The sequence below is a fragment of the Monodelphis domestica genome, chromosome 2, assembly GCF_027887165.1.
Source record: "Monodelphis domestica isolate mMonDom1 chromosome 2, mMonDom1.pri, whole genome shotgun sequence".
NCBI lineage: Eukaryota > Metazoa > Chordata > Mammalia > Didelphimorphia > Didelphidae > Monodelphis > Monodelphis domestica.
Window position 1 is genome coordinate 162,087,811 of NC_077228.1, and position 21,404 is coordinate 162,109,214.

General features: G+C 38.3%; 1 protein-coding gene across 1 annotated transcript in view; it reads right to left on the minus strand.

The window, feature by feature from the left end:
* The window catches only part of PGBD5 (piggyBac transposable element derived 5), a 166,672-nt gene extending 146,004 nt beyond the window's left edge, over window positions 1–20,668 (minus strand). The window contains exon 1 of the mRNA XM_056816139.1: window positions 19,614–20,668. Coding sequence (XP_056672117.1) covers window positions 19,614–20,136 — 523 coding nt within the window. The 5' untranslated portion in view covers window positions 20,137–20,668. The remainder of the gene's footprint in view (window positions 1–19,613) is intronic.
* Window positions 20,669–21,404: the final 736 nt, after the last annotated feature.

The window sequence follows — 21,404 nt, forward strand, 5'->3', positions numbered from 1 at the left end:
GTCTTTTGATCAATCTTCATGAGATAGTGCCACTAGATGGATGTTTCCTCCCCTAGCAGCTGTACCCCAGGTGATCTTCTCACCCTTTTCTCCATAAACACCCTATGGATGGGCATCATCACCAGCTTCCCAGAACTTGAGATAATAAGAGCAAGAGTCCCAAAGACTTGCCTTTCCATATGGTATTGTCCTGGAGAGTCTCCCCATCATGAGATCCTGACCTCTAAGTCTGATATCTCTAACCAAGGTCTTTCTCCCCACTGGGAAAAGCTAAGCCACTTAGCTCCAACTCCTGCCCTGAGGACACATTTCTTTACTCCCTTCCCCCAATATTTTTCTCCCATTAGCTGCCATTCCACCCTCCAAACCAGTATTCAAGAGATTGTTTGCCTTAGAGGAGCTGTCACTTAGGGATAATGCTTAGACAATTCCCTACCCCTTTCCCTATCCCCAATAATTTCTACTTCTTTCTTTGAGAACCATAATCATATTAACACCACCAGCAATCAGTTCTGGAACATGTGTGTCAGCTGATTGCCCTAGAGTCCTATTTACCATCTCTGTAATTTCCCAATCCAGGGAGGGAGGGGGAAAAACTCAATCCTAAAGTTTCAGAAAACAATTGTCAAAAATGGTTTCTATTGCTCCAAATTGCCTTCCAGAATGGTTGGATCAATTCACAACTCTTTCCATCTCCAGGAGAGGAGAAGAAAGGGAGGAGGAGAGACAATCTGGATCCTGTAATTTCAGAAAATGTATGTCAAAAATTGTTATTACATGTAATTGGGAAAATAAAAATATCTTAAAATGGTTTCTATATGTAGCTGAGAAAAAAATAACTTTAAAAAAAGGAAACCACCACAACCCCATGAAGGTGAGGTTATAAGCATTATTATGATTATTTTATAGATGAGGAAACTGAAGTTTGCAAAGGTTAAAAGACTTAACCAATGTGTTAGGAAGATAGGATTTAAATCCAGATGTTAACAATTCCAAACAAAATGCCTTTTGCTTCTTTACATGGAAGAGAGAAGAGCCAGTTGCTGGCTAGATGGGAACGAGCAAGGCTTACAAATAAGAAATCAGCTCTGAAGTGGAAGGGCTTTGGAAGCCAATTAGAGGAGTGAGGGTGTAGGTGGTAAGTCTACTAGGAAAAACAAAGTCTGAAAAAAAAAGAGTGAAAAGGTTTTTAAAAAAAAAAAGTTTGAAGGAAAAGAGAATTTTTAGTCAGAGGCCAAAAAGAATGCACAATAATTGCTACATTTGGCACTTTGAAATCAATAAGTCTATAGCTCAAGGTAGGATATATTCTTGATCCAAAATCTCTGAAGGTCACTGAGGCCCAGAAGGAAAAAATAAACATTTGTAGGAAATCTCTTATGTCTTCTGTTTTCCAAGAGCATAAGAAATCCATATTAAAAAAAAAAATCATCCAGTGAATTCAGTGCTTTGCTCTCAGACCTCCTTATCATTCAACACCTCTCAAATGAAATGTACCTAGGCCTTAGCTGAGCTAGGAAGACCAGCATTATATATTCAGTGCACTCTCCTCCTTTGCTGGATCTTCAACCAGGTCAAAACTCACCCACCATGAAAGCCCTCCAGGCCTGTCCTTAGCCCTCTTCTCTGGACTATTTCACTTGGTTATCTCATCAGCTACCATGGATTTACTTATCTCTAGCCTAATAATTCTTAAATCTGCCCCTCTATATCTAACCTCTCTGTCTTTAGGTGTTTAATGCTCTATCTTAATTGAGTTCTGTGACTCCTGACAAGTGCCTTCAACCCTGTATGCCTCAGTTTCCCCATCTTTAAAATGAAGAAAATAACAGCACCTACCTCCTCATGTTATTGTAAGGATCAATTGAGACAACATTTGTAAAGTGCTTAACAAAGCACCTGATACATAGCAGGCACTATATAAATGTTGACTATTATTGTTATTATTTTGTCTTTCTTTATATCCCTTGCACTAAGTACAGTCTGGTGCCTGGCACATAGTAGGTGATTAATAAAGACTTATCTACTTACTTACTACTACCATTTGTCCATGTGAGAATCCATTCTTGGTGCTTAGGTTCCTACTGCCATGTTTAATTATTTCGAAGTGCAATAGTTCTATTTTCTAAAGGGGTTTTGCCTTAATGCTTCAACCATACCAAGGAGAATGTATAAATATTTCTGATATTTGCTATTCTCAAACTAGAAGGCTTCATTGACAAGCTGCATTTATTAGCATTTGATTATTGAATAGGCACTGCATGAATAATGAACAGGGGAAGGGGAGAAAAGAATGAAGAAAGGAGAAGACAACTAAGATGACCAAATGGCATTATATTTTAAGCTAGAAGGGCTATAAGCCTTGAAGCCAATGTCCAGAATGATGAAGAGAAGAGGGGAGGGGCCAAGAAGAATCTGTCTTGGGTCTAGGGAAGCCTTTTAAATCTCAAATTTCATTGAGTCTGGGAAACATCAAACCTTTATTAATAAAAGATGTGACTGGGCCAAACTTATTTTTATTTCTACAGTCATAAAACTGCATGTCCATGGGACACTTTTCTACAGGATGACTGCTGCAGAATCAAGGCAACTTGAATTCCATACATGTTCATCTTCACCAGCACAAAAGTAATTGTGGCAAATGAAGTGATCATGAAGAGCTCCAACGCTTTAGGTTACAACATATCTGAGCAAGCTCCAACTCAACTCTGGCCATGAAGTCTGGTGTTTTCTTTCTTTCCCCACTTAAGAAAACTATAGGGAAAGAGGAGATAAAGTCCAAAAGAAGGTTTTAAAATACTTAGTGAAATAATCCTCAGCTAGGTTGTGAGTGCGCTTGGAGTTGGCTGCAAGTAGTCTGCCAATGAATACCAGATTGGATACCCATGTGAAGAGCATGGGGCCAGAGGCCATGAAGATGCTTAGCAAAGACTTCTGTAGCACTAGTCATCAGTTCTCTTCCCTTCCTCATCCCTTCATTCTGGAAAATAATTGTTATTGTTTCTGTTTCATGTTGCAGATGGTCCAATTCTTCCTGACCCCATTTGAGGTTTTCTTGCCAAAGATACCGGATTAGTTTGCCATTTCCTTCTCCAGTTCATTTAACAGATTAGAAACTGAGGCAAATAGGCTTAAATGATTTGCTCAGGGTCACACAGTCTCTGAAGTTTCTGAATCTGGATTTGAACTCAGATCTTCCTGACTCCAGGTACTATACTTTATCTGCAATCCAGGTACTATACTTTATGTGCAATCTAGCTGCTCCTGACTTTTTAAAATAGAACTGCAAACAAGAACTCTATACACAGAGACAGATACACTGTGGCATAATCAAATATAATAGACTTCTCTACTAGAAGCAATGCAATGATCCAGGACAATTCTGAGGGACTTAGGAGAAAGAACACTATCCACATTGAGAGGAAGAATTGTGGGAGCAGAAACACAGAAAAAAAATAACTGCTTGATCACATGGTTTGATGGGGATACAATTGGGGATGTAGACTCTAAACAATCGCCCTAGTGAAAATATCAATAATAATATCAATAATATGGAAATAGGTCTTGATCAATGACACATGTAAAACCCAGTGGAATTGCATGTCAGCTACAGGAGGGGGAAGGAGAAATGGAGGGAAAGAACATGAATCATGTAACCAGGGGAAAATATTTTAAATTAATTAAATTAAAATTTTCAATTAAAAAAATAAAATAGAACTGCAGGTGTATGCCCCCATTTTGTAAATGAAGACTCCGAGGCTCAGACAGCTTAAGAGATGCCCTGGTTCATAGAGCTGGTAAGCAGGGGTCAGGAAGAGTCGGACATAACTGAAACAACTCAACAACAATAACAAGATTTAGGAATATAAGCAATAAGAAGATTCGTGGTGCCATCCTTTTGTAGTTTGAACACTTATACTCTATAAATATTTGTCCCTATACTTAGTCTCCATAATTTCCCAACTTAAGATTTCCATAGGAAGAGGTTTTTCTAAGCTCAGTCCTTAAGAAAGAGTCTTGGCTTAGTCCTGACTTTCTTTTACTACAATGTTGTAAGAAATTCCCAAGTCAAAAGGCATTTATTAAGTTAAGAGAACAAGTATTTATTAAGGGCTAAGTCACTCTCTCCAAGGCAGAGGAGACCATATTGGCTACAATTTGTAGTCTTGCTAAAGAACCTAGGCCACCAAAAAGTTAAAAAACCTGCCCAGGGTCACAAAGATAGCATATTTCAGAGACAGTACTGAACCTAGGTCTTCCTGATTCTGATACCAACTTTTTATCCATTATGCTACACTGAATAAAAAATAAAAAAAATAAAAAACCAGAGTTGGGAAGGGTCTCAGAGGTTATCTAGTCCTATCCTGTTAAATTCAAGTAGAAACTCATCCTAGAACATCACAAGTGACTTAGAAAATGACAAATTAACATTATTTGTGTTTTATTGGATTTTTATTTATTTTCAAACATTTCCCAATTATATTTTCACCTAGTTCATGGGGTACACCTCTGATTCTAATCTAATCCACATCCAACACAAGAATTATCCCAGAAATGTGGTCTTTTGACCTTTGCCAAAAAACAGGCAACTTATCACCTATGTAGGTGTCTCATTCTACTTTTCGATAGCTCCATTAAGAAGTTTCTTTTTATTGCAGCTAAAATGTTACTTTCCAAAACCATATAAAACAATTCCAATTCCTCTTCTAAAATGTAAGCATAGCTTTCCTGCCCCTAACCCTGAAATCTTCTCTAAGCTAAACACATAGAGCTCTTTCAACGGTATTTATTGTGTATTTTTCAGTCCCTTCACCATTTTGATTGTTCTTCTCCAAATGTATTTGTTTCAGTTTGTCAACAAAACGTGGTACACAGAACTGAATATAAAATACTCCAAAGGTGGTCTGATCAGGCAAGAATCACCTCACTGATTCAAAACACTATACATCTATTAATGTTTCCTAAGATTATGTCCTGTTTTTTGTTTGTTTGTTTTTTTTTTGGCTGCCACAACACATCTGGAGCATTGTTGTCCGTTCTGAGTATGATAGTTCCATTTACAAGCTGGCGAGTCCCAACATGGGCTACTAGAGTAGATAAGAGCTTGAGGTCAATGCCATATGAGAATTGGTTGAAGGAATTGTAGATGTTTAGCCTAGAGAAAAGAAAGCTTAGGCCAGAACATGAAAGCCACGTTTAAGTTTTTGAAGAAGGTTTAAACTCCAGGGGTTCATACAGTACTTGATAAATAACAGATGTTAATAAATTCTAGTTGATGGACTGATTGACTTGCCCCAGGAGAAAGGAATGAGGGCCAATCAATGGAACTTTCAAAGAAGTTTATTTAGGTTTAATATTAAAAACTTCCTAAGACAGTACTATTCAAGAGTAGAATGGACTGTCCCCAGAGGCAATTGGTTCTCTTTACTAGACATCTTCAAGTAGAGGCTAAAAGTGACCTGTCAGACATGTTGTGGTGGGAGATTCTTGGAGTTGAACAAAATGGCTATTGAAGTTCCTTCTGACTGAAATTCTACCATACCCTGACTCAGCTGAATCTTTGTACTTCCCCAGAATTGCTAAGGAACTTCCGCCCAGCCTCTCTCCCCTATTTAAAAATAGAAAGTCCAAATATGACCACCATATGATCAGAGTAGATGAACTCATCTCTAAGTTGTTTCTACTCTTATCACCACTCAGGTCTTAACTGTCAAGAGAGCCCAGTTCAGTAATACGCTATTTGTAACAGAATAAAAATACTTAATGTACCTCTATAAATAAACTCACTCCTGGATTTTTCCCTCTTGCTACTCTGGTGCAGAAAAGAAGAACCTATGTAAAAATAGCTAACATGTCTCAAATTATTTATTCTGGAGGGAAATGTAACCAAAAGCCATCTGGCTAACTCCCCAAGGTTGTGACCAGTCTTTGACATTCATCAAAATGCCATCTCTTGTTTTTCCTCACCCAAGATCTCAAAATTAGTGTTTGAATTTTAAAAAAATTATTTCTTAACTACCTAGGAAAATGCCTTTTCAGCTAATTACATGACTATGCAAACTTTTTTTTTTCTGTGCTGGCTTTTTATAAATTCCCAACATTGAAACTGAAAAATGAAAGCCATGTCCTATGGGATCCTCTTAGAATCATTGAGAGGCAACGTGGTATAATGGAAAGAGTTCAGAATTTAGAGCCAGAGACACTGCATTCAAATCTCATCTGTATGCTATTTTGGAAAAGTCATTTAATCCTTCTAAATCTCAGTTTCTTTCTCTGTAAAATGAAGGTGTTAGACTAGAAGAGCCGAAGGTACTTTCCATCTCTAAATAATTAATGACCTTATACTTGGGAGGCAGCATGGTTTAGTAGAAAGGACACTGGCTGTGGAGTCAGAGGACCCAGATTCATATCCCCACCTTGGCCATTTATTATGTGGCCAGAGTTGAGTTACTTTCCTTCTATGGGCCTCCATTTTATCCTATGGAAAATCATTGAATTGGCCAAATGAATTCAAAAAAAACTTTTTCATTTTTTTAAACCCTTACCTTCTGTCTTACAATTGATTTTAAATATCATTTCCCAGGCTGAAGAAAGGTAAGGACTAGGCAATTTGGTTTAAATGACTTGTCCAGGGTCACACAACTAAAAATTATCAAAATTCAGATTTGAACCCAGGTCCTCCAGGACTCTAGGCCTGGCTCTCTATTCACTAAATCACCTAACTGCCCCAAAAGGTTATTTCTTACTCTTAATTCCATAATACTCTACAGAGGGAGCTTGAAAGGAATTTCAATAGTAACAATTGCTCTCATCGTCAACAAATATTTCACTATTTATCTTTTTTTAAGAGGACACAAAAGATTCAAGAGTACCAAGGAAATTTTAACTATTTTTAAAAGGGATACTCACTACTTCTATTCCTCTTACACATTCAATTCTATTCCTCTTACAGATTCAATAAGATGTCAATTTTGTTTTCTGCATTAGTTTTAGCTTTGCAGACAAAGGTGTAAATGATTGAGGTAGTTTGAAGAGATCAATTGTAGATAAGAAACAACTTAAGACTTACTACACTGAATCAACCCAGTCATTGTAGGATGTTATACATATATAACAATAGGATGGCCAAGGAATATGTGGGAAGGTTAGAAACAATTGTACTTCCCTATATCTGGATATTTCATTCAATAAATATTTATCAAGTGCCTATGGTCTACAGAGAACTATGTTAGATCCTCAGTGTGGCTTGCACTTTACTTAGATAGGATCTCTCACACCTAGTTTCCTACTCTTCTAGAGATTATAGCTTTGAGACTGATCCTCTTTCTTTGATGGAAACCATCTCCCTTATTTTTATTGTATGTATGAAGGATTTTGACATAAAACTGAAGTTGTTAAGATTCTAAAAGCCTTCTCCCTCCAAAGGGATATCAAAGGGATTAGTTGTCAAATATAATCAAGGGATAGGTAGAGCTTCTAAAAGGTTTGATTATTCATTGGGTTGAAGGCAAGTCAGTTATATTTTCAGCAAAATTGCTGACAGCTAAAAGCATCCCTCAGACAGAAAAAGAGGCACTAAGAAAGGTATTAATGTGGGTAAGATTTTCATGCAGGAGGAAACAATCAATGTATCTGAAGCCACTTAATAACAACAGCTGACCTAGTTAGTAAGTTTTAAAAGTTTACATACTATATGATCTCCTTTCACCATTCTGACTATTGACCTTACTGGCTTCCTTTAAGTCCCGACTAAAAATCCCACCTTCCAAGCAGCTTTCAGGCAACGCCTGTGTGCCCTAAATTGGATTTACCTAGCTAAGTGACCTCCAAAGAACCCAGGTAGGGTGTTTAATCCAGGAGCAAATTTCTGGATGCTTTCAGACAATAAAGATTTCTTTGCTCTTCATTTTAGCTTGCAGTTCATCACAACGACATTTTTCAGTATTTTTTCCCTAACATCATTTAACAGATCACTGTGTGGTATTTATATAATAGATACAGGAGAAAATATGTAAATCAGGTTACAGTATGTAATGGGTTTTCTTGCTTTGATGCAAATGTGTAAAATAAAGAATTCATGACAAAAAAAAAATAAAATCTCACCTTCCACAAGATGCTTTCTCTAATCCCTGGTACTTCAAATGTCTTCCCTCTTTTAATTATCCCCTACTTACCCTGTATATAACTTGTTTTGTATACATATTTGTTTGTAGGTGGTCTCCCCCATTAAATTGTAAGCTCCTTGAGGGCAGGAACTCTATTTTGCTGCTTTTGGTATCTCCAGTGCCTGACACAAAGTAGGTACTTAATAAATACTTATTGATTGATTAAATCTCTCTTTTTTTAACCTTCCTTCTTAGAATCAATATTAAGTATCTATTCTAAAGCAGAAGAACAGTAAGAGCTAGGCAATTGGGGTTAAGTGACTTGCTCAGGGTCACACAACTAGGAAGTGTCTGAGGCAACTGAATGCCTCTTTTAATCTTAACAACAACCCTACGGGGTTAGCACTATAGGAATAATTGTCCCTATTTTATAGATGAGGCAGTCAATGGTCACAGAAGTTAAGTGACTCCCACAGAAGCAGGATTTGAACCCAGGAGTCTCCTAATTCCCAGACCAGTGCTTTTTTCACACTGACCCCAAAGGAAAGAACATGATGTAAACAGGCTCCAGGGAAAACTGGTCAAAATAAGGCCCAGATAGATATTTGTTTATGGCAATTAGAGTTACCAGGTTCACTGAAAAATACTGGCAACCACTCTTAATATTTGGGTAGTGAAAACAAAACAAGGGATCAGGAGTCATAAAGGGTCTACCAGGAACCCAAAAGCAGTGAGACTTCAAGGAAATGAGTTAAGATGTTTTGGAAGGTGAAAGTAGGACATCCTTGAGCATAGAGGAGGACGTTTTAGACACCAACCTCACTATCTTGGACTAAAATTCTGGAAAAGTTTCTTAGGTACCTCTTCTCCAGCATATAAACTATATGTGATTAAGGCAAGAAAATGGATACAAAGGTTAGAGCTGTATGTGGGGAGGTGGGGGTGAGTGGGAATAAGCATTTACTGAGCACCTACTATGTGTTAGGCACTATGCTAAGTGTTTTACAAGTATCTCATATCAAGTATCTCATATCATATCATCACAATAGTCCTGGAAGGAGGTGCTATTATCCCCACTTTATAGCTGAGGAAACTGAGATGGATAAAGGTAAAGTGACTTGCCCAGGGTCACACAGCTAGGATATGTCTGAAGCTGAACTTGAACTAAGGTCTTCCTGACACCAGGTCTAGCACTCTGTCTACTTCACCACTGCCTGAATGCTGAGCTATTCTTTAGCTATATAAAAATGAGATCAGCAATCACTCATTTCTACGATTTGTTAGAATTTTTGGTTTTCCTGTAAAGGTCTTTTGGAAATAGTCCAACCTTTTTTAGGCTAAAATTTTTTTGAAGAGGGTTTTTTTTTTTTTGATACTTTAGTCAAGACAGATGAATGAAAAATATCTCTCTAGGAGCTAAGTAAAACAGTAGCATTTACAAAATTTTCTTTTGGAAGATAAGAAACAGTGAATCTGAGACAGGTCTGCAATTGGAAATCTGGAGAGGAGGGACACAAAACCATCTTTCCAGGGAGAAATTCTAAAAAACATTACGGTGATGGTCTAAAAAAATTCACTTTCTCTCAATAGCCCCAACATATAGTTTATACATGAATTTACCTAAATACTTTGTGTATTTGAAGAAAAGCTAGTTGAGAGCAAGATAAAAAGATAGAAGTAGGCTTTGGAAGAGATACTGAAGGATACTTTTCAAGGACTCTAGAAGCTTAGAACACTGGCTCTTTATTATATCTCATTTCACTCCAAAACTTATGGTTTTCTGTTAAAAAAAAAAAGAAGAGCAAGAAGAGATAGAAATAAGAGATGAAAATAAGACCAAGTGGTACGCATGACTAAGGTCATTTATTTATTTATTTATTTTTGCTCTTAAGGGAAAGAAGGGCGATAGTATGGAGAGTTTTTCTGAAATAACCACAAGAAAAAGGGAAGAGAAAAGCAGGGAGTTAATGTGGAAAGACATGTCACATGTGATAAAAAGCTTGTCTGAGGTAGAACTCACTGAACTATGAGTGGTGTACAAAGAATGGAGGAAGGAAGGGAGAGAAGAAAATATATAAGATAATAACAGCTAGCTTTGCAAAAAGTTAGCAAAGCACTTTGAAGATATCATCTCACTTGATCCTTATAACAAGTGTAGGGAGATAGGTACTATATTATCTTCATTTGACATATGAAGAAACTGAGACAGATGGAGGCTTAGTGACCTGCTTTGGATTACACAACTAGAATCCAAAGCTAGATTTGAACTCAGGTTTTGACTCCAACTCTAGCTCTCTATCTACTTTTCCACCTAGCTGAGAAAAGTAAAAAGAAAGAGGTTCACAAGTAGGATACAAGAGTCATAATCTGGGGGAGGGGGGGGGACAATGAACTCTTCAAGATTTCCCCATATCCCTTCTCTTCACTTTATGTACCTCAATCTTGATAAATAAAACGGCACCTTCCTTCATTGTAGAGGCAGGGGGCTATGGATGTGGAAGGCCACCTACCTATGATGTTAAGACAGTGGTAGATTTCAATTAACTTTCCACCACCACCCCTTTTTAAAAAAATTTTTAAGAGGAAAGTCTCCATGGATGGGAATGACAAATTTGAATGTGAGGAGGGCAGCTGGACAGCCCAGTGGATTAAGAGCCAGACCTAGAGACAGGATGTCTTGGATTCAAATCTGGTCTCTATTCCTAGCTGTGTGACCCAGGGCAAGTCACTTCATTCCCATTGCCTAGTCCTTACTACTCTTTTGATTAATTCTAATATGCAAAGTAAGGGTTTTTTTTTAATGAATTTGATATAAAAGCAAAAGTCATCAATTAAAAAGAAAAAGATGACAAACAAAGAATATTTAGTCTATCCTTTATGACAGGCATCTCATCCCCTAGGTCACTTTAGTTGCCTGGATAGGCAAGTTTTACTTTCATTGTATCTTCCCTGAGTAGTACCATGTACAGTATGTATGAAGCAGACCTCCCATTGGTTTTATACAGTTTCCAGTCGATATATTGTTTTGTTCTGTTTTTTAATCCCTCAAAATTTCATGAACATTTTTGGACTTTGAAGCTTATTGGAACAAAAGTATTTAAGAAATGGTCAGTAATAATTCCTAAGTCCCTTTTCTGTTGAATAACTGATGAGTTTGTAGCTGATCATCTTATAAGCTTAGATTAGATTCCCTTTTCCTTCCATATCCCTTCCCCTTTTCCAATTCCTGCCCAATGCATTACTTTATAGTTATCCACACTGAGACCCATCTGTCATTTTTTCTGCCCACTCACATGCCCTCAGGAGATCTGCTAGCAGTTTATCCCCATTATCTTGGCATTTTAATCCCCATAAAAGCTTAGAAAATTCATTCATCCTTTCATTTACAGCAAGCCAATTACAGACAAAGTGCTGCCTAAGTCACTGCAGTGGGTTTACAAAGAAGAAAAAGATGTAGACCCTGTCCTCAATGAGATTCCAATGGTATGCAGATACGGTCCACTATATACCACACTCCTTTACAAAATTCTTAAGCCTGGTCAAATCCAAAAATCCCATGAAGAGTACACCTGTATCAATTCATTCATCTTGAGAAATATTCCTTATCCTTGTTCTTCTTCTACAGTCTGTACCAATTCCAAAAGAACTTGTCTTTTTAAAAATAACCTTTTAATAAAAGACTTTGTTAGAGAAGTTTTGAAAGTCTAAGGAAAATTAAATGTTATCTAATTATATACAGTTTCCCCTTTTATTAACATACCAATATGCCTTATCAAAGAACTCTCATGGATTCATTAGGCATGACTTGACATGCTTTAATATGCTTCTCTTTCTCCTATAAACTATTTTTAAGTGTTCAGGGATTGTAAATACTGATTGATCTATCATGAACAGATGACCATGTATATACAGAAACGTTATTATATCAGTTAGGCCAGTGATTCCTTTCCACACTAAATTTGTTTCAAAGGTCCCCATAAAAACTCTTGTGGATTGAAGTTACATATCAATAATATGTCAGTACAAAACCATAATAATCATTTATTTTTACCACTATGTCATGAGTTTCTCTGAAATTTATCTACATGTAATTTATGGGTTTGGAATACCTTACACACCTGAAACTTTATAATCCACTATCTCTGGTTTTAATCTGTTGCAAAGGACACCTTGGAATCAAGAAAGGCACATAATTCAATAGACTGTAACTTCCATGATAACAAGGGAAATTTCCATTTTTGTCTTTGTATCTTCAGGGCATAGCACAATACCTAGCACAGAGTAGACACTTAATAAAAACTTATTAAACTGAGTTCTTTTATTTTCCCTGCTATTTTCTCCCACCCAATACATCTTTACACCATTTATGAAACAATCGATTCAATAAGCATTTATGGGGAAAACACTATTTAATGAATACAAAAGTAAAAATGAAAACTGTCCCTCCTTTCAATTTGAATACATTCTATTGGATCATTGAATGGTCCCACTGATGCTAGCTGGATTCTTCCCTTTGATACATTTAAAACAAATTTCTACTATTCTTGGGGTCCCATGAAACATATCACTCCACTTTCTCTTTTGGCCTTCTAGATTCCTAATTTATTACTCATTTACTACACTTGTCCTATTTTTTCTCATTTGGCTACACTTCCATTTTTTGGAAAGTTTTTTTTTTTCAGACTCTCTCCTCTTTCCCCCCAGCCATACTATATTTCCTTTGGTACTTTCCTTTTATCTGTTCCTTGTTTTCTTCCAATAAAGTGTTTTCAAATTTTCTCTGTTTCCTTTGAATTGTTTATTTTAATTGTTTCTATGAACTTTTATGCAAATTGTGTCACAAACTCACTTTCTAAAGAGGAATAATGCTGTGATCAATTTCTTCATTTGTACTTTTCCCATCAGAGTTTAATTTAATGATATTCTGATAACTATTCTACAGTGATCTCCCCACACTTAGTGCAATTCCTATTCATGAATGGACCAAATTCAAGCAATTTTTCTTCCTTATTGCTTGAATTCCCCCACTCCCTAACCAGTGTAAAGACTTCCTATATAGTTTGAACATTTCCTCTGATCTTTTTATATCATAGATTCATCACTCGAAGAGACCTAATGAGAACACCCAATTCTGTTTCTTCATTTTATAATTGGGTCCCAATGAGGTTACGTGATTGGCCTGAGGTAACAAAGCAAGTTAGTAGTTCAGCCCCTACTCTGAACTAGGGTTCAGAAGTGCTATTTACCTTACAACATATTATTTCCATGAAGCCAAAAAGAAAAAAGATAGGAAAAGGAAGAATTTTAGTTAAGCTATTATAATACAGTACATTTACTGAGAAAGGGCACTACATTACAGATGTTGCTGAATAGTTTTTCATATAAATTTTTGACAAATTTTGCAAAATAAAAAAGTATCGTCTCTTTTCTCAAAAAATAAAAAGTGCCACCTTGTTAATGCATTTAATCCAATAATTGAGAAAAAATTATATTACCTACAAAGCAGTTACAAAATTTAATAAAATAGAAAGTTTGTCTCTTACCCTTAATGCTTCACCATACCTTCTAATCTTCTTAAATAGAATTCACATCATCTCATCAATTTTCCACAGTTTAACTTCCTCCTTTAACCCAGTCTTTGTATTTCAACATATATTAAATCCTTACTTGTAGCCAAATGTTCCAATTTACCTATTTAAAGGGTTATTATATTCATGTGAGTTTCACCATATGCTGAATTTGAAAGTATAGTAAAATGTATTAACAGAACCACATCAAATACAATGCCGTAAATGCTCATTTCCTTTCCTGGTCATCTGAGTGCCCAAATTATTACACAACACCTGAGCCTCAGTTTGATAGTTTTTGGAAGAGTGTAGGATTCATTTCTCCTTGAGCCACTGAATACTACTTGGCAGTCTAAAGGACCTTGAACCAAATCAAACCTACACAGATAAAGGCTTTTTAAAAATATGTTTATAAACAGTATTCTCCAAACCCAGCCTTTCAAGGTCACATCACCCTGCTGAAGGATAATGAAGGGAGTGACATGGTCCACAAAAACAAAGAAAACTAGTCTAAAATATTCCCCTAATATAAAAGCTAAACTATCACCCAGACTTATCCATATCTCATTTTCTCACATTTGTATATTAGTTTGCAAAATATGATATAGGCAAAGAAATCAAAGCAAAGCAGCACCTACATCAGGGGTTGTTAAGCAAGGCTTCTAGAGTCTCAGAATGGTGTTTTTAAATATATAAAACACACAGAATTGCAAAGGAAAACAATTATATATATGTATGTATAATTGTTTTCCTTGGGGGGGGGGGGGTTCACAGACCTCAGATCAAAAATCCCTGGCCTAAACAAATATTTCTGTTTTTCTTTTCCTCCTGAATTGGAAGTAAAGCATAAAGAGCACAAAAAGTTAAAAAAAAAAAGGAAATCAATCCAAGAAAGTAACCAAGTCTCAGCTTCATGCTATTGCAAAGCTCAAATGGGCATATAGCCAGTACACTGCACAGTGTTCTGAATGGAATTAAGTACCTTAGATCTCTAGAGAATTTTGTGTGTCCTATGGCTGGAATGGAGCAGAACCAAAGAAATAACAATAATCATATGCAAACACCAGTGGTGAGAGGTACTTTTTTTAAGGGGCTAGGTATTAAAAAGAAGAAAAATTATAAATAAATACTTTGTTATTTGTGCTAATAAATCTCTTATTTCAGCAAGGTATAGTGGGTAGAGTATTTGACACAGGGTCAGGAAGACAAGTTCAAATTTTAGTGCTAATATATACTATTGGCTAACCTCTCTGTGTCCCAGGCAAATCCCCAAACTCTGACTACAGGGAAGTGATAGATCTGGATTGGTAAACAAGGTTTACCCACATTGAGAGTTTCCCACTCACTCATTAAATTATTAATTTGGATCACAATAAAAATAAGAATAAAAGGAATTTGTGCAAAACTATGGACAATATGAAGAGGTCACAGAATAACAGAATTTGAGAGTTGGAAACTACTAGTGTGGCCATTTAGCCCATCCTAGTCATTAAAGAATGAATGTGAAGCTAGTTGGTTCAGTGGACAGAATGCCAAGCCTGAAGCCAAAAGACCTGAGTTCAAATCCATCCTCAGATACTAACTAACTATGTAATCCTGGGCAAGTCACTTAACCCTATTTGCTTCAGTTTCCTCATCTGTAAAATGAGCTGGAGAAAGAAATGGCAAATCACTCTAGTATTTTTGCCAGAAAACACCAAAAATTATCATGAAGAATTGGGTGTGACTCAAAATGACTAAACAATAATGTTCATTAAAGAAATTTCCACTATAATATAGCTATATTATTTTGTGACTCCAGATATATTATATCCATATATCTATATCTCCCTATATCTAACACACACACACACACACACACACACACACACACACACACACAAATACTATAATATATCCAGCAAGTGGTTATTCAGTTTCTGATTGAAGACTCCCAAGGAGAGAAAACTGTTTGCCTCTTGAGATGGCCAATTCTAACTGTTGGGAAAATTTTTGTCCATTCCTCCTAGAAAGAGGGCCAAACAGAAAAAGTCTAGTCCCTTCCTCCATATGATAGTGATTCAAATACTGAAGAAATCTGGCAACCCCACCATTCGAGAGTCTGTCCTTTTCTGAGATAAACATGTCTAGTTCTTTCATCCAGTCCACATATAGCACAGACTTGAGGCTCTTCACCATTCTTTTGGATACTTATCTACATCCTTCTTAAAACCTTGTTACCTAAAACTAAAGATGCAAAGTGCTCAAAATCCACACTAGTGATACAAGTACCCCTGCCATGGAGATGCAATCATCCATCAGGTAATCTTGTACATCTTGGGAAAGTTACTTCATTCTCTCTTGGCCTCAATTTCCTCATCAACAAAATATAAGAAGATTGGACTAGATAATGTTCAAGATCCCTTCCAGCTTCAGAACTCTAAAATTGTTGAATTAAGGGTCCTTTCTAGAAAACATCTGCTACAAGTGTAACCCTAGAGTCAAGGAAGAATTAAAAGAAATTCTGGAGACTCTACCTGTTTTGTTAACCAGCACTACTCCAATTATGAGAACACACACAGCCTGTATTTAAATTATCTTGAGGGAACACAAATATCGATACCTCAGCACCATCAAGAGTTGAAAAGGAAATCAAGATAGAAAGGAAGAATCTTTCAGAACTTTTAGATCGCCGAAATCTTGATTTATTTCTGTAGGGAAACTGTACTTATCACATAATAGATGGTGTGTTATTTATATGCACACATGAATATATTTTCAAGGCATAATGGGGCTGGGAAGACTTAAAGGGAGTGTTCTCTTTCTTTTCCCTTTTTATTTTTGTCAAGTTCAATGTGCCTCTCTACAGTGTACACTATTTCCAATGCCCCAAAATGGAAGACTTGATTTCAGAGAAAAGGTGGTATATCATATATATGAGCTTTTTGAAAAGATTATAGAGGAACCCTGGCAATCAGTCCTGGTAGATTCAGGTCAAATAAATAACAAAATATTTAGACTTAAATTTAATAGAAAGAAAAGATGTCCAGAAAATAAGCCCACAGAAGCAAAGATTATATAGGTTTTAAAATAGGAAGTCTGAATATATGTATAGATTGCCACCTTCCCACCTCAGCAAACTGGATCTGTTGATTTGAGGTAAGGTAGAAGGGTCAATTCAGAATGCAGTAAATGTCAGAGGCACAGACTGCAGTGAATCCTTTGTTTAAAGTTTCTAAAATGTTAATTTGATTGCATTGAACCAAAAACTCTTTTAACAATATTTCTAACTATTGCAACTCCTGAGGTGTAGCCCTCATATGCCCAACAGCAACCCTCTTTGTCATTACATTACTAGGAGGAGGCATTTTTTCCTTGCCAACACTGTACTTCTGTGTCTATTTTCAGCCTCTATAAATCATAATCTATTGTTACCAAGGAAATAGGAACTCATATTTAATAAGGCATCAATATCTTTTCCCCACTTTGTTTAAGGGTATGTAGCACTATAGAAAGATAAAGAAATTCTAAATTTATTATCTAGAGTAAAAACAAATAAAAGTTGTTATACAAAAAAGGGGGCAAGACTCTAAGATAAACATTGTCCATCAGGGGTTAACTCTTGGATTAAAGGTTTAATTACAACCTTGGACTTTTAAACAAACTCTGACTTAAGCACATGATGTTTGACATCAAGAGTGTTGCACCAGTAAGATTCGAATACTAAAGTTATAGTTTTAGTGCCCAGTTTCAGGATTTCTCTTACTTGCAAATGACTAAAATTTAGCATGGTATTAGATTGAGTATAGTGCAATCTATACCCTTTACAAGATCTAACACACGCAGCATCACTATTCATAATTAGGTTTTATTTAAACACAGTTTCTCTAACAATCCTGACACAAAACTCTTTGCCTCAAATTGGAAGATTTGCTATATTTTTCTAGGCACAGTCTTTGCCAGAATGCTTCTTCCAAGTGTCCAACCTTGGAATCTTGGAAGTAAAAGGGACCTTAAAGATCATCTATTCCAACTTTCTCATTTTGCAGATGAAGCCATTGAAGTGAGATAAATTCACAGTAGATAATCTGCCAAATATAGGACTAACCATAGCTTGCTACAGTTCATAAGATACCATACACAATAGACCTGTCTAGGGCATGTAACCACTGAGGTGTTCAAGAAGCTATAGTGTAATTTTAAAAGAGACATTATACGAAATAATATGACTTTGGAAATATGTTTCTCTCAGAAATCTTAAATAAATGGCAAACCAGAAAACCTAGATTATAATCTGTTGCTCTAATATATGTTGACTGATCAAGATTATTTAAACCAAATGGATTAAGTCAACCTCTTTATACATCTAGATGTCTTACAGAACATTGATGCTGCATTTTCCTTAATGGAGACAGACCAAGTCTATTAAGAACCTGCTGGTACCTAATACCAGAGTTTTGAAAATAGTCTGTAGAGTGATTTCCAATTTGACTCCAAGAAGGAGGAAAGTGTCATTTTTCTCAAGAGAATCTCTTATGGCCCTTATGATGGAGTACAGTATGACCCAAGGAAGAATAACAAGAAAAAAAAAAACTATATCATGCTGAGGTCTGGGCCACTCCCTATGCTTCCCTCAATGATGGTACTATATCATTTCCTGCACACACACACACACACAAACCACTACATTTTCCAGAGCTTCAAGGATGGAAAACAAGGCATCACAGTAGTACAAGGACTAGGAGATAGAGCGTGTTCACACTGATATTGAATACATTAATCTTGCACCAGCTAAGAGGCAGTAGTACTTTACAATCTAATTTCCTGAAAACAAGGTACTAAGAAGAAAAATTCATGTAGATACCAGTGATTTGGTGATGACAATCAAAAAGCAAGAGCCAATGAAATTTCAAATGTTATAAGTAATTTCCTTTATAAACCTTAAATTGATCATGATATAATATCAATTATTACTGTTATTGTTGTTATTGTTAATGTATGACAGTGTTATGCAGAACACCTATCCAAGGAAGTTATTGCTGGTGTGGCAACAGCCCAAATTAATGGTACCTTTACAAACCAAGCACCATCATTATCCTCCCCTATTTCCTCTTCCTCTCTACTGATTCTACTCTCCAAGGACAGGGCAGCCTAAGTCCTTGTGAGGCCATATTATAAATTGAAAAAACTAAAGAGAATAAAGAAAGTTTAAAAGTAGAACTCAATGTAGGAATATTGTAAAACTCAATTCCCAGAATAGTTATGGAGTACAGGAAAAAGTGTGTGACAGTTCATCTGGGACTCAGGCATCTCTAAATAGGACAGTGTTTTAATCTGGTCATAGACTTATTTGAAGATAACTAACAGGTCTCTCTCCCTTCTATCTTTAAAGCCTGCCAAAGACGAGGACTTGAAAATATATTCCTTGGAACCCATCTGAGGGTTTCACAATTCTAGCAATCAGAAAATTATTTTTAACTCCTAAGATGCCCTCCTACAGGTGTAACTACTTTCTGGTGCAGGACCCTGGAAGGCTCCCTGCAACTAAAAGGTGAGAACTCCCATGTCCTTTTGTGCTTGACTGAACAGGAAAAGTACCTACAGCAGCCTCCGTTTTATCTCCCTCCTACCAATAGTGGACTTGGTACACAGAACCTGCATTCACCACCTCAGTACTGGGCCCATTTATGTCTCTACACATCTGAATCTATCTTTGCCTCAAATTTTCGACATCATCTAGGAGTTTGTCTCCTTCCCAATTTCTGCCCTATCCCAGACAGCCAAAAAAACATCTGGAATACCTCCTAAGCGAGACTTCTAGTTTTAGTAGACTTGGCAACCAGGTTGGTATGCCAACTGCACCCCCAACCCCCAGCATCTATACACCACCACAGCGAGCTCTTAACCCCTGTGCCCCTCCCCCCCTCCACTCCATAGCGCGGCCCCGCCCACCCCCTTTTACCGCTGGTATCCTCGAAGCGAGGGGGTGGTGTGTCTCGCAAAGTCTGGGTCCAGCCTCCCCGCTCTTCCTCATCCTCTTCATCCATGGGCCGGGAGAGCTGATATTGCAGTTGCTGTTGCCCACCAGTCGCGGCTCCAGCCCTCGGGACGCGGCGCCCTCCTCCCTGAAAACAGCAGACGCCTCCCCCGCGGGCGGGCCCTTCGGTTGCTGTCTCTATCTCTTGGGCCAGGGGCTGCGGCGGCGGAGGCGGCGGGGCGGCGGCGGCAGAGGAGGAGGAGATGGAGGAAGTGGTGGGCTCGTCCTCGTCCTCGGAAGAGGCGGCGGAGGAGGAGCGCGAGTCGGCCGAGGTGCTGTAGAAGGGGTTCCCGCTGCTGTCCTGGCCCGACTCGCCGAACACGTCGTCCGAGATCTGCAGGCTCTCGTAGCGGGAGCGGGCCGCTTCCAGCAGGGAGAGCGCCTTCTTCCTCGGGCCCCCAACGCCGCCGCCACCGCCGCCACCCCCGCCACCGCACTCCGCCATCATCTTCGCTGCACCCCACTCTCTCCCCTGCCCCCCCGCCCCCCAAAACACCTCCCAACCACAGACCCCCCCTCCTCTCCCGGCACCCCGAGCTGTCTCTCCCCACCAGTTCAACCCACAGCAAAGCGCCCTCCCCTTCCCCACCCTCGGCCGGTCCGCCGTCTTTGCCCGGCTTTGGCCCAACTCCAGGTTAAAAAATTTTTTTTTTTTTTAAAGCACGGGCGGCGGCGGCCCCGGGCAGCTGAGATGGCAAGCTCCGCTCAGAGATCAGTGCACCACTCTGGAAGCGAAGAGAGACAGGTGCTGCTGCTTCTGCGGCTGCGGCTGCTACCCTGCTGCAACCGCTTCTAAGGCTGTTGTTGCTGTTACTGTTTCTCCTCCGGAGAGGTCTTCCTGACTCTTTCCCTGCTTGTCAGCCTGCCTGCTTGCTTGCTTGTCTGCTGCTTCTCCTCCAAGCTGCACCCCCTCCCCTCTGTTCCTCTCTCCCCTGCCAACCCGACCGCCTCCCTGCTTGTGTGTGCAGCCGAGAGGGCGGATTCCGCCTCGCACCTCCAAATCGCCGGTTTGGCCAATGGGAATTGCGAGCCCAGAAGGAGAGGGGAGGGTTTGGGAGGATCCAAGAGCAGAAGACACCTCCTCCATCTCCATCTTAGTCAAAGAGGCGGGGCAAATGAAGTCAAGGTTTGTCTGGAAGGAGGAGGTCAGGCAAGCTATAGGGCCCCTTTCCTTCTCATTAAAGATAGGCTCAGACACCCATCAAGGGACCAAGTCAGAGAGGGACGTGTGTGTGTGTGTGTGTAATGGCGTTGGAGAATATAGATTGGTTTGTTGCTGATACCCTGATCCAGCTGGGAGGAGAGAGGTGGCCTTTCAACCTTCCTAAATCAGTGCCTGGGCACCAGGGAACTGTCCACCTTCGGTGGTTCTGAATCAGAGTAGGCAAGGAAAACCTTACCTACTGAAGCACAAATGGCCTTGAGAAAGATAGTGAGGTGGCGGCATCAGCAGCAGTAGCAGTAATAAAGTTAAAACCGATTGCTATTGGTATTATTCACTGTAATAAGACTGAAAGAAGCTTGAGCCCGCATGTTTCTATAAATAAAGGGGTAGTCTGGCTCATTAAGATAATTTAAAGTAGGAGTTAGTTTTGAAAAAAATACATTTTTACCGTCGGATGCCAGCTAAATCCATAATTTACTTGCAGGTCAAGTAGAGTACAATTATTTCTCATCATCTCCCACAGCTTGATACATATTTAGAATTAAAAATAC